The following is a 13,552-nucleotide window of genomic DNA, read 5'->3' on the forward strand; positions in this document are numbered from 1 at the left end:
TTTTTTTTTTTTTTTTTTTTTTTTTTTTTTTTTTTTTTTTCATTTATAATAGGTATATACACATCTATCATCCTTAATTCACTGTGAGAGGCTCGGTGTTTGTAGGAATTGGATAAGCTGAAAAGGCGGTTGCAGGAGATGGAGGAAGAAGCTGCAGCTCTGCGCGAGATGCAAGCTAAAGTTGAGAATCAGATGGGTGCTGCACAAGGTTTTATGATGTCTATTTTGGCTTTCTTATTCTTCATGAATTGAATGCATGACTGCTTCTAATTTCTCATTTATATATGGACTTTCATTGCGAATCTGTGGAATATCAGAAGAATAAAATCTAAAGATATAGTTAATCCAAAATGCACCAAGTATTCATACATGACTGTCCAAAGATTTGCACTCTTTTGAGGTGTGGATCATCTTAGAATATAATCTGGAATTACTAGTATTCTTTTAGTAACAAATAACAATATAACAAAATGTCATTGATTGAAAGTAATAGCTTCTCTGTGGTTTACTAATATATGAGTATCTAGAGATGTTCAAATGGCTGCAAATGTTCTATGGTTTTTTAAACTTTAGATATATTATCAAAAAATTTAGGTTGCATCAAAATGATTTTTGTTCTTGTTTTTGTTTCTTTTTCTCTTTTAGATTGCCTTGTTTGTCTCGTTAGTTGATTGCTACCAACACATTTTTCTTTAGAAAGGTTTAGATAAAATCTATTCATGGATTTTGCTTAACGGTATTCAAACTTATATTTTTGAATTTATGCACTTAGTTTTTATTTTTATTTTATCAATGTTGCAAAAATTGCGCCTAAGCGTTAGGCGGTCAGTGGCCGCCTAGTCGGCCATCCCGTCTCAGCGCCCTCCCCCCCCCTTTTTTTGTTTTGTTCTTTTGTTTTTTGTTTTCTTTGCCGGAAAAAGCAAAGCAGCAAAGCAGCGATGAGAGAGACGAAGGCGTCGAGAGGCGATGTACTGCGTGTTCAGCCTGCGTCGGAAGAAGCCTTTGTACTGCATCCGACGAGAGAGACGCTGGATGGGTCGCCGCCGCCTCTGTTTGAGGTAACCACCGCTACCGGTCGAACTGCTGCGAAGCCGCCGCTGATGAGGTTGGAGCCTTGGAGGTCGCCTGTCTGGAGCTTTGAGATGGATGGTGCAGCGAGATCCACCGCTGTAGATCTGAGATGGAGCTTTGAGATGGACGGCGATGGAGCTTTGGCCTTTGAGATTTCACTATTTCAGATCTGACTTCTGAGATCTGTGAGCTTTGGCGCAGCGAGATCCACCGGCTAATGTTAATTTTTCTTAATATTAGCGAGATTCACAATTCCACGTCCACCACACTTCCCTTTAATGGCCTTTATTAAATTAAAAAAAAAAAAAAAGAAATCGGGCGCCTAGCGTCTTTTTCAACCTTGTATTTTATTTTATTTTATTTATTTTGTATTTTGTTTTGTTTTGTTTTGTTTTGTTTTTTGTTTTTTTTTTTTATTGTTTTGTTTTTTGTTTTTTTGGTTCTCTCTCTCATTTAGTTTTATGTATGATAATTAACTACTTTGGCTATCGTATTTACTTTCACAGACCCTGCAAAGGTGGCATCTACAGTGGATGGTATGGAAGAAGTTGATTCACGATCTATCTATGTTGGCAATGTAAGCATAAATCAGTTCATTTCAACAATGTTTAGAATGAACACTAATTTTTATTTTATTTATTTATTTATGTATTTTGTACGGAGTATCATTTATTCACTTTCTAATCTTCAACTAGAGTTTTCATTACCCAATCTTCTAATCTTTTTTATTTATTACCTTTCACTCCAAAAGCTTAACATAAGAATAGGTTTGCTTACAAAATTCATAACACTAATGCTGAATAAGTGTTTCTCTATGCCACTACCTAGTTTGTGTTGTTATTTAGGTTAATGGATTTTGGCAATTACTTTTCTGGTTTCTTGGTTTAATTGTAGGTAATTTATGTTTCCTTTCTCTAACTTTAATTCTAAATGGAATAAAATATTTTTGTAGCCATGATGAACAAAAATGTTGGAAATCAAATTTTCTTCTGAACACTTAAGATTGCTAATGAAAGTGTTGTCAATCCAGTTGATTTTTGGTCTTTTCTTCTCCTTCCACATGCATAAGCAATACTTGTTAATGATATTAGTAGTTGACTTAAGCTTATTAGCTATTACCAATTATAAAAAGTTTGTGACATCAGAGTTCCAGAGTTAACATTAACAATATGGATTAGATAGCTAGAGTACATGAAACCACTTATAAGTAACAAGCTGCCACAACAACTAAGAGTATGGTTTTCTTTTTGTGGCATGTTTGAATTGCAAAAGTTATTATTATTATTTTCATTGTGTGTGTTTATGCAACGAGGTATCAATTGCTTATTCTCGTCAGTTTACACAAAACCTGTGTTCTTTCAATTTGCAGTTGCCAATAGGTGTTGTAGTCATTGCTCTTAATTGTTATGCTTTCTTTGGTTTGACTTGGTCATTCTTTTGGGTCTTGTTTTGACAAATCTCACTATGATGGCAGGGTCATCTTATACTGAATAGCACCTGGAATTGTTGCCTTAATTATGTGATGATGGGAGGGAGTCAATAGCATGCTCGTAAAAGTTGTGAAAAAAGTGAAAAAGAAAGAGGAGAGAAAAAAACTAAATACAAATGAGTGAAAAAACTGATTTTGGTCCCCCAAAAAATGCCTGTATTGGTGATGGGGAAAAATAAGAAAAAGAAAAGTATTCAAAGTAAGAGAAAAAAGAGAGAGAGAGAGAGAGAGAGAGGAAAGTAAAGAAACACAAGGGAGACCTATGACATATAATATATGAAAGCTATGAAAATCTCTCCTTTGGGAAGAGCATCTTCATTGGCAATGCAATTTCTGCCAAGTTTCTCTGCTGCAAAATGCCAGTGGGCGTGGGTGTCTCAGATTTACTAGCTTTTTTAGCCTGGTGAGGTGTGCTTATTGCCTTTGGCTTAGTTGTATATTCTTACTTTAGTTGCCCACATCAGTGGTCTTTACATATACATGGCTGCAAGACACTAGTCCAAAGGGGTAAGGGAAAAAATGGAGAAAAAACTGTGATGAATCATGACTCAAGTTTGAAAATTGAGATATAGCTGTTGATATGACTATTAAGATTTCCAAAGGGTTGTCTAGTCCACTTCAACATGAAAGAATAGATTTTTTGAAAATTGCTATTGTAATGATTTTTATTCTTGTTTACCTGTAAATTGGGCTGTGAATGATACCATGCAACCAACATATATTGATGTGCTATCAATTCAAGAGGTTGCTTAGGATTGAGATTTGTGGCCCCCTATCCATAAATGGCCAATAAAATATGAGATGATACATTAATCAGAGAAGTTCTTAAGTCCTTTATTTCTGAGAGTTGGAGCATAAGATGCCAATTCAGATTCCCATGATTAACTTTCTTTTATCACATATAATTTGTTATTTTGATTTTCACTAAACATCACCTGGCAGGTTGATTATGAATGCACTGTGGAAGAAGTTCAGCAGCATTTCCAAGACTGTGGTACTGTGAATCGAGTGACTATCCTGTGTGATAAATTTGGCCAACCTAAGGGTTTTGCTTATGTGGAATTTCTTGAAGAAGGATCTGTTCAGTTGGCTCTCCAGCTGAATGAATCTGAACTGCATGGACGTCAACTGAAGGTAATTTTATTTTTATTGGAATCTTACCCCCTCCCAATCAACATGCTTAGTGGGGCACAGTAGTAACTTAAATGGTAAACAGCATAAAAGGAAATCTAATTGGGAAACTCTCATGGATAATTCCAGAATGGGCACACTAACTCATTTAGACTTAGTACTGTGATGATTAAGCAGTTGGAGCATAGGAGCTAGTAAGCATTCCTATGATCATAGTAGTCAATATGTCCATCAAATTTGTGTCATACCTTTGTTTGCTTTAGTAATTTATAGTTAATTGTTTAAAACTATTGTAGGTTATGCCCAAAAGGAAGAATATTCCAGGAATGAAGCAGTATCGTCCAAGGCGATTCAATCCTTACGTTGCTCATCCTAGCGTACCATATTATTTCTACTCCCCATATGGGTTGGTTTCTCTTCAATATTTTTCCTAGACCTTCCTTGCATCAACATTTTAAGGTGAATGACATCCCTCTTAATTATTACTGTCACAGGAAGCCCACCTTCCGGAGGCCAAGGTGAAAGGCACTGAGATACATCATACATATACTTTTGAACCACAAACTTGTTTTTGTGCTTGTTGAATTGGAGGAGAATCACTGATTTAGATTTTGACAACTATTTTGGGTTTTTTTTTTCCGAATATATAAATCAACTGTTGGTACTGGTTACTGCTTTGCATTTGACATCTACAGTATTCGTTTAGTTTAATTTTTATCTAGATTTCATAAAGTGGGCACGCCACAAGAGAAGATTGGGGATGAAAATTCCACCATTTCTTTATGTCCATTGCACAAGGATCTCAATTAGATTAACTAGCTCATTTGGATCCATCTTTTGGCCAACCTTTATGCCCAGTGGATTAGTAACTCCTATGTGAGCAGAGCAGTCTTAGTACTAGCCAGAATTTGAGTCCAGTCTAGTAAGCGTTTTACTCGTAAAGTAGCAACAAGCACTCATGGGATGTCCATAATTCTGTGGATGCCATGACAGGGTGATCTAGAGTCGGTCCTGCGAAACCCAATGCTTCATCAACCCTGTGAGCTAGTTCTTCATACCTTTGTAGTACATGTAACAAACAGATCATCAAAACTCATAAATAATCCACAACTTTTTTTTGTTAAGATAGAACAGTGTACGTACTTCTTGCTCTTCCAGTTCTCCGGACTCCACTTCTCCGGTTTCTCCGCCGGTGCCTTGGTGGCCGTCTGGATGCCTCCGCCGCGTGCACTCAAAATTGGAGTAGTTCAGTGTTTCTACGCTTTGGCAGGATGGCCTGAACTCTGAAGTATTCATGGTCTTTAAATCTTTAATTAATACTCCGTATAAAATTATTATAAAATTGTGAAAAAATGATCAAATAGGCACTTAAACTTTACACGAAAAACTAATTAGACCATTAAACTTTAAAAAAGTACAAACCCTCAAACATGTTTTTTTAATCAAATAAGTCAAATTTATCGGTAACAAATAAATTACCAGTAAAATTACACTTTAAACCGTCTACCTAGTTCTAGAAGAATTTTACTGGAAAAATAGACGAAATAGTTGCCTTCTTCGGTGAAGGTAACAAGATTTGTCGAAATAAGAATGACCGCTTGTAATAGGTTGGTGAATTTAGTTACATGAAAATGACATGTCCGAGGGTTTAATTACACTTTTTTAAAGTTTAAAGATTTAATTGATCTTTCGTATAAAATTTATGAATCTATTTTACCATTCCCTATCATTTTCGATATTGAATTTTATTAGCACTTGAGAAACTCTCACCATAAATTTCACATTCTACCAAAAGATAAAGTTATCAGGATAAAAAAAATAATAATTCACCAAAATTTTTAAATATATTTTTATTTTATTACGGAGTAGTTACCAATTTAGAGTTGTTAAAACGGCCGTTGCTTTCCATATATATAAATAGGTTTCGATTTTGACGGCCTCGCGGACTGACCCGCCAATATGTATATGTTCACAATTTGTCAGATCCCAAAATTGAAATCCCTTCGCCTATTTCTCTTCCAGTCGACGAATCTTTCTCCCTCACCTCACCGCCGTGAGAGAGTGACGCCGCCCCTCTCTTCGTAAATCGCCGACGCGCCTCTCAACGCCAGTCGGCGCCGCTGTCGCTCTGTCTCTTCAATCTGCCTGCCAGCCGTATTGACAGCTCTAGTTAGAATGAGTAGCTCTCTATTAATCATGCAGAACAAAAATGCAATTCATTGCCTTATTCTTTCTTAGTTATTCAAACCTTATTTCCTAAATTAGTTTTGTTAGGAATTAGAGAATTTTTATTACATAATTTCAGAATATGGAGGGTTCTCGTGTCTGCAAGAGTTGTGGTGCTAGAGGGAAATTTATTGTGACGGACCACGACACGGGCAATTCGGTTTGCACATCGTGTGGCGTTGTTCAGGATTTTGACAATTTTCAGGCTCATATTGGGGGAATTAATGGTCCTGTTGGTACATATGTTCGTGTTGGTACTGTAGGGAGTGGAAGTTTTTATAGTTATAAAGAGACTAAGATTTATGAAGCACAGAAGGTGATTGAGGATTTGATGTATAGGTTAGGGTTTTCAGCAACAAAATCAAGTGAGGTTAAACATATGGTTGAGAAAATCACTGAAGGTGAATATGGTCAAGGAAGATGGTTTTCTGTGCTTGTTGGTGCATGCTCTTACACTGTGATGAGGCAGGATTTGAAAGTGTTGCCCATGGAGGAAGTGGCAAATTTGGTCGGGTGTGATGTTTATGAAATGGGTCGAATGATAAAACGCGTCGTGGATTTTCTTGATTTGAGATTGCCAGAGTTTGACATTGTGAACTCGTTCGAACAGGCAATTAGAAGCTGTCCGAGTTTTAGGGAGGTTCCGGAGGATATGATCTCGAGGATGTTGAAGCAAGGGGTGTTTTTGTTGCAGTGCTTGGTGAACTGGTTTGTGACAACAGGAAGGAGGCCAATGCCTGTAGTGGCAGCGGTGTTAGTGTTCGTTGCAGAGCTAAATCAAATTGCCATTAAGATGGGAGACGTGGCAAGCGAGTTACATTTAGCCCTCAAAACTTGTAAATTAAGATATAAAGAGCTTTTGGAGAGACTTGTAAAGGTTGCCCAAGCCTTGCCTTGGGGTAAGGATGTTAACATGAAGAATATAATGCGAAACGCACCATCTGTGATTCAGTATATGGAGTTGAAATCAATGTCGAACTGCAATGACAAGGGAAATGGTTCCGAATGTGCTGTTGTTCATGATTTGAATTACTTGCTTGGTGATTGCCTGAGCAAGGAAAGTTTATATGGCTATGCTGTTTACGGCTCTGAAAATGATTCGCAGTATTTCAATGGTGAAAACTCCCGAGCTTTGTGCATTGACGCTCCAGAGAGATTACAGCTTTGTCAGGAGTCCTTGTCGATGATTTATTCAGAATTGAAGAACGAGGTGTCTATAGCCAAGGAAAGTAGCGAGAATGGATACACTAGTACGAGGAAAAGGAGAGAATACGACATACTTACTTTTACCGACTGGTGGAAGGGTGAATCAGAGCTAAGCAGAAAGCTTCTTCTGAAGCAAATATTGGAGAAAGATACGGGGTTAAACGCTACACCTCCTTCGTTCGATAGAGGTTGCTTGGCATATGAAAGGCGACGAGAGAAGATATATGCTGCTAAGCTGCGGATTCAGAGGACTATGGATCCTTCAGCTGCTGCTGTTGTTGCTGATGATGATAAAAATGATGTTTCTGTTTTAGATATGGGGAAGAAAAGAAAGAGGAAAATGCAATTTGATATTGATTGGGAAGATTTCATTATTGAAACCCTTCTCCTTCATCAGGTCAGAGAAGAAGAGATTGAGAAGGGGCATTATAATGCATTGCTTGGTTTGCATGTTTTCAATGGTGGAAGTTGAAGTTGATGACTAGCTACTGAACACTTAATACTGCCTACTAAACCAGTGCCTACTAAACCAGTGAGCTAAGCCCGTGCTAGATTATATTCTGATTCATTCATGTAAAGTAGCAAATATTTTCAATCTTTATGTCAAGTATTTTTAATTTCTTGTGTAAAAAAATTATACAATAGCCAAACAACTGAATTAGTAGAATGAGATTAACATGAGTGAAGAAGGTAAGAAACAACTACACACTATTTAATTGAAAATTGAAAATACATACACTATAATAACAAATCAGGCAAAACTAATAATACAAGGAATTGTACACTTGCTTGGAGTTGAGTTTTCTCCCAATTCAATGTCATCTTCCACCGGATAACTCGATGGCGTCCTGATTATATATCGAGTCTTCACCCCAATCGAATCGTCTCTGCAGCCGCTCATATTCTTGCCTACGGGTTACTTCGACGTGTTGCCACTCTTCCCACCTCTCAGCGAGCCCCTCCCCTTCTAACATTCTTACTACCACTGACATTGCGGGGCGTTCTTCAGGCGATGCCTGGGTGCACAGTAGCGCAACCTGAATCATCATCTCTACTTCTACGATATTGTAGTTCTTGTTTAGGTTGCGGTCTACAATGGCGTGGAGCCTCTTCTCTCTTTGCAGTTTCTTCACCTTTGAGATGGAAAATGCATGTATTTCATCAACTCTAAAGCAGGCAAGTATGTATGCTTGGTTTGAGTAAAATGACAATTCTTTTGTCTTGCAATGAGAAACAGAAAAGTGAATAACGTTGCCAACTTACATGATCGAGCAATAACACATCGTCTTCTTCTTCAAGGCGAGAGAAGTCTATTGCACGTTGACCAGTTACAAGCTCTAGAAGCATGATTCCATAGCCAAAAACATCGGTCCTTTCTGATGATTTCCCGGTAGACAAGTATTCGGGAGCTATATGGCCCATCGTACCTCGTACTTGAGTGGTAACGTTGGTCTTTCTAACATCTACCAACTTTGCCAACCCGAAATCACCAACAACAGCTTCAAAATCTTCATCTAATAACACATTCGCAGCCTTAACATCACGGTGAATAATTTTTGGATTACAATGCTCATGCAAGTACTCGAGTCCACGTGCAGTACCCAATGCCACTCGCTTTCTTGTAGGCCAATCCAGAACAGCCTCCCCGGGTTTAAGTTCTGAAATTGTATCCACAGCTTATCAGATCAAACGAAATATATATATTTTTTCCCATTTACTTCATAAATAACCATAGTATTCTCGGAGCCTTTCAAAACTCAAGCAGTATGCACATTGTTAGTTCAAATATCTAACTAATTAATATGAACAAATAATAATACCTCGTAAACGATAGGCAACACTTAAATTCTGCATAAAGGGGTATACCAAGAGGCGCTCTGTTGGCGTGGTACAAAAGCCAATAAGTCGCAAGAGATTTCTGTGAACAGCCACACTTATCATCTCAACTTCGCGGTGGAATGCAGCATCTCCACCAGGACTCTCGTAGTCCGTTAACCGTTTAACAGCAATCTTTGTATTATCGGGGAGCACACCTTTGTAAACCTTCCCAAAACCTCCCTGTCCAAGGACATTCTTTTCACTGAAATTGTCTGTAGCAATTTGCAATTCTGTCCATAAAAATCTTTTTAATTGACCAAACTCAATTCGCCGGTCAACTTCTCCTGAACATTCAAACCCAGAAACCATCAGGAAAAACGAAGGATATTTTATCAAAGTTTTAGGGAAATGTTTACAAATTGATGCAGAGGCCAAATCAACATTAACATATATATATATATATATATATATATATATATAGACCATTGTTCAGGTGAGTCCACCCTTTCCCATGAGTCCATGTGGACAGATCTGGGCCATAGAATGCTTGAGAGCTTAGATTTTGCCAACTGTGCAACAGTGCGCGAAATCTAAGCCATTGATCTGAAGCATTCAATGGCCCAGATCTGTCCACACGGACTCATGGGAAAGGGTGGACTCTATGTATATGGCATTGGCATAATGCTATGCTAATTCAATGAACAAGACAGAATTAACACAAACCTGCAACATCTACAAAGACCTCACGCCTGTAGCCTTTATGTCGGCCTCTGAAGAAAAATAGCAATAAACCTACAATAAGAACAAAACCCACAAATCCAACAACAATGCCAACAACCATTCCAGTCTTTGTTTTACTTGGAGCACCTGCCAAGATAAAAGCGACATCATCACAGAAAGGACAGACACTGTGCATATGGATGAATGTTTTCCTTCTATATACTGAAGCTTTAACATGACAAATATATAGATTTACAAGTAACGTAATGTATTATGGACATAAAGCTCCATATCTGGAAATATAAACGCATTACAATTATAATTACCTCCATTGTCAGATTCACATCGACGGCTGGAATTGAAGCCACAGTTCAAATGGTTACCTGTAAAACTAGAACAAAGAAATCGAGTTTTCAATATGAACATTAAGGACGCGAAAAGAAGAGGCTAAATTCATGTTGACAAGCAGATTTTAATTATTTAACTATCCCAAAAAATGATTATAATGGCGTACTTGTATTTGGGGACTTCAAATAAACGCTCAGGTATTTGGCCAGTAAGACCGTTTGAATCGAGCTGCCTGCAAAGACCATCTCAAGAAAGCCAAGTAAACAACAAATGATTCTCATTGTTATTAAATGTCAAACAAGATAAATAACTCACAGGTTAATTAAACTTGGGAGGCTCGAAAGAGATTGGGGGATTGTCCCAGTGAGATTGTTCTGACTCAAGAACCTGCTTTTAAACACAGGTAAGTGCCCATACAAGAAATAGCATTAATGCACGAAAAGCTTAAAGGATGTATACAATTGCTTACAAGAACTGGAGCTTCTTGAGATTGCCAAGGGAAGGTGGTATTTCTCCAGATAAACGGTTATTGTCCAGGTCCAACATTGTCAAGCTTGTCAAATTTCCAACTTCTTCGGGAATCTTACCAGTAATGCCATTTCCTTGCAGTGAACTACATAATAAATAGACGTGATCTACTGATCTATAAACCACTTGATAGGGAACTGGTACTCAAACGAAAGTAAGAATTAAGATTGTCATAAGATTAACTAATCAACAAGAAAAATTCATTTTAAGTGGCACATACAGTGTATTAAGTGTCCTCAAAGCTCCTATTTTTGGAGATAAAGTGCCTGAAAATCCCATATTAGACAATGACCTGCAAACCGCCATGAAAACTTATCAGTATATCACGGAACAAACGTTTTGAGATGAAAGAGATTCTATTAAGTTAACATGTGTATGAACATAAATAAAAGAAGTATAGTATCAAAACGTCGCTTACACCATGATGACATTGTAACTATCATCACATGTAATTTTGGACCAAGTGCACGGATTAACTTGATTCACATTCCAATCTGGGAGCTGACCACTTGATGCATTTAGTGACCCCTTCAACGCATACAGTGCATCTCCTAAAATAAAGGGAACCAATAGTGTAAAAAGCACTCGTGCACTACAAGTAGATTTTGTTGTTTTCTTTTATGAATATAAATTCATTAATTATCTCCTTGAACTATTTGACGATCAACCAAGAAAAAAAAAAGAGATAAAAAATAGCATGATACCTTGGGCATCAGGTGACGCTAAAGAGAAAAAACATGCCAAAATTAGTGCTGCATAGAACAACTCCATTTCTTAAGAAGCTGCTTTTGATGCTTTACTAATTTCCAGTTATTGAAGCAACACAGGGCACCATCTTCCAAAGTGCATGAATGAACACTGACTGCAAAATATACCAATGATGCATGGGAAATTTGTCACAAAATATAAGAAATTAGAAAAATGGATGAAAATGAACAAGATGGCAATGTACCGCCCAAGAAATTAGTCTGCAATATTTTTTAATAGTATCAAAACTTATAAATGGGAGAAAGACATTTTCTAATAAATAAATAAATATATCAAATTTAAACCATAGTATTTAAGAGAATTTTTTTTTTTTATAAAAAAATGTATAGCTTATACCCCTTGACATCTCAAAACTTTTTATACAACAAACAGGGGTGGAGACATTAGACAAAGCCAACCTGGGGGTAGAACCCCCACCCCACAAACGCACACATACACACATATATATAGCCCAAAAAACATAGTTTTAAATCCCTTTTAAGCCCATCATCTCCAAAAAGAAAAAACCACAAACCAAAAATAATTTCTAGATTCTCCCATATGCGTCTCATATCTCTCTGTCTCTCAAACACATGGTAGGCAGTGGCAGTGTGGCACATATGGAGGCAACTAAGGCTAACCACTTTTCGACATTTCTGTAGGTAATTTTGACTATATGTTGTAATTAACCATAGTTTGTGACTTCTTTATATTTTTCTGTTTAGTTAAACTTGTCTCATTAGGTGAATTTATTGAAATCAACTATTATTCATTTGTTTAAGAAACTGGAAGAGGTTACAAACAACCCACAATACATTGGTTAGCTACCAATATGCAATGATGATTAAATTCTTGAAGAAGAACTTTCTAAACCACCAAGAATTGATCATGATAAGCTTGGCATCACTTCTTTAATTCACGAGTCAGGTTTACGTCCTCAAATTGAGAACATCCAATTAATCAACAGGATGTCATTTGAAAGGCGTATAAAATTTCTTCAGGTGTATTAATCTTAAAGGCTTTAAACTCCTTTTTACATCACATTAAGAAAGATTTTTCCTTTTTGAAATGCTATGTGCTAAGCCAATACACAGACATCAGTGAACTGTTAGAATCAAGACATCCCCATTTCTCTACTGGAGCAAAAGGCAAATCCAGAAATCACCATGAATATAGCCTTTTGTGAGGGAAAGCAGTATAAGTTCATTTGACAAGTTCCCCATTTATAAAGAACTAGCATAGACAATAACTAAGTAACTTAATAACAAGATTTCCTCTCAAAGATTAAGAATTCATTAGTGTCACTGTTGCAATAGTGACTTTTTGAGACTCTACCCCCGCTATGCCAATCAACCTCCTGAATTGTTACAAGAAAACACCAAATACATAGCAAAAGCACAAATCCAAGAAAACCCAACTCGGCTTTCAAGTTTCAACCCATTAACCCTTAAAAAAAAATCAAAACCTCTACATCCAATCAAATCAAGATTAGATTTCAGCTCAGCCCTTGCATACAAAAGCACCCACTTTAATTTATACATAAATATACATATATACAAGACCACGTATCCAGTAGACTCGTTTTGAGTTTTTGGTGATTCCAGAACTAAAAATTGAATATTTATGAGGAAGAAGAAGAAGTGAGTGAGCAGTACCTTAAAGAAATTTGTAGTGGGGTGGAAGCAAATCTAAAAAGAAGCTTCTTTGCCTTCTCCTATAATTGATCCGCTGTAAATATTATTGGATTTGCGTTTATGGGAAACTTAAAAGAAGCTTTCTTTCTCTGCAATTATTGTTCCAGAAAACAGACACTCCCCTACCCCTGCCCCTAAACGCCCTTCTGTCCAGTGGTGGCTGGTCGTGGACTGGTGGTTGGCCCCCACCGATGCCTTTTTCTCGCGATATATTGCCGAGAGATTGAGCAAACATCATTTCGTACCGTTAGTGCGGGTTTGACTGTTGGAGACGAAGAGGAAAAAGGCCGAGGTTAAAGTGTTTGCAATTTATACCATAGGGTTAATATGGATTTTGAATTAAAACGACCTACAAAAAATCACAATACTTAATTGTAGAATATGAAAGATTTTAATAAGTGATATTATCTAAATAAATAAATTATATTATATTTAATATTATCCAAAATATATTCAAACTAGTTATATAAATTTCTTAGTTTTATATTAATTTCTATTTTACTGCTATTTTATTATTCTATTAATTTTAACCTAACGTCAAAATTGGCGGTTGAAGATTCTTGTTATTCCACAC

General features: G+C 36.8%; 3 protein-coding genes across 4 annotated transcripts in view; 2 read left to right on the forward strand and 1 right to left on the reverse strand.

The window, feature by feature from the left end:
* Positions 1–4,402, forward strand: part of LOC116018881 (polyadenylate-binding protein 3-like) — a 5,781-nt gene extending 1,379 nt beyond the window's left edge. Inside the window, exons 2-6 of the mRNA XM_031258902.1 lie at positions 106–208; positions 1,578–1,648; positions 3,503–3,694; positions 3,988–4,097; positions 4,186–4,402. Coding sequence (XP_031114762.1) covers positions 106–208; positions 1,578–1,648; positions 3,503–3,694; positions 3,988–4,097; positions 4,186–4,213 — 504 coding nt within the window. The 3' untranslated portion in view covers positions 4,214–4,402. The remainder of the gene's footprint in view (positions 1–105; positions 209–1,577; positions 1,649–3,502; positions 3,695–3,987; positions 4,098–4,185) is intronic.
* Positions 4,403–5,644: 1,242 nt separating this feature from the next.
* Positions 5,645–7,757, forward strand: LOC116019784 (plant-specific TFIIB-related protein PTF2-like). Its single transcript, XM_031260115.1, has one exon. The coding sequence runs from the start codon at positions 6,000–6,002 to the stop codon at positions 7,593–7,595; it is 1,596 nt and encodes a 531-aa protein (XP_031115975.1). The 5' UTR covers positions 5,645–5,999; the 3' UTR covers positions 7,596–7,757.
* A 24-nt stretch (positions 7,758–7,781) lies between these two features.
* On the reverse strand, positions 7,782–13,093 carry LOC116019783 (probable LRR receptor-like serine/threonine-protein kinase At5g10290). 2 transcript variants are annotated; one of them, XM_031260113.1, is made up of 12 exons: positions 12,940–13,092; positions 11,242–11,399; positions 10,956–11,088; positions 10,758–10,829; positions 10,479–10,622; positions 10,325–10,396; positions 10,176–10,241; positions 9,988–10,052; positions 9,665–9,808; positions 8,944–9,285; positions 8,387–8,781; positions 7,782–8,256 (listed from the first exon to the last, which is right to left on the reverse strand). In XM_031260113.1, exons 2-12 carry the CDS (start codon positions 11,306–11,308, stop codon positions 7,942–7,944), a joined length of 1,815 nt encoding a protein of 604 aa, XP_031115973.1. In that variant the 5' UTR covers positions 11,309–11,399; positions 12,940–13,092; the 3' UTR covers positions 7,782–7,941. The 2 variants fall into 2 exon arrangements, with proteins under 2 accessions (XP_031115973.1, XP_031115974.1); XM_031260114.1 differs by having other exon boundaries at positions 8,174–8,290; positions 12,940–13,093.
* Between the last annotated feature and the right edge of the window lie 459 nt (positions 13,094–13,552).

This window comes from Ipomoea triloba, chromosome 5 (assembly GCF_003576645.1).
Source record: "Ipomoea triloba cultivar NCNSP0323 chromosome 5, ASM357664v1".
Lineage (NCBI taxonomy): Eukaryota > Viridiplantae > Streptophyta > Magnoliopsida > Solanales > Convolvulaceae > Ipomoea > Ipomoea triloba.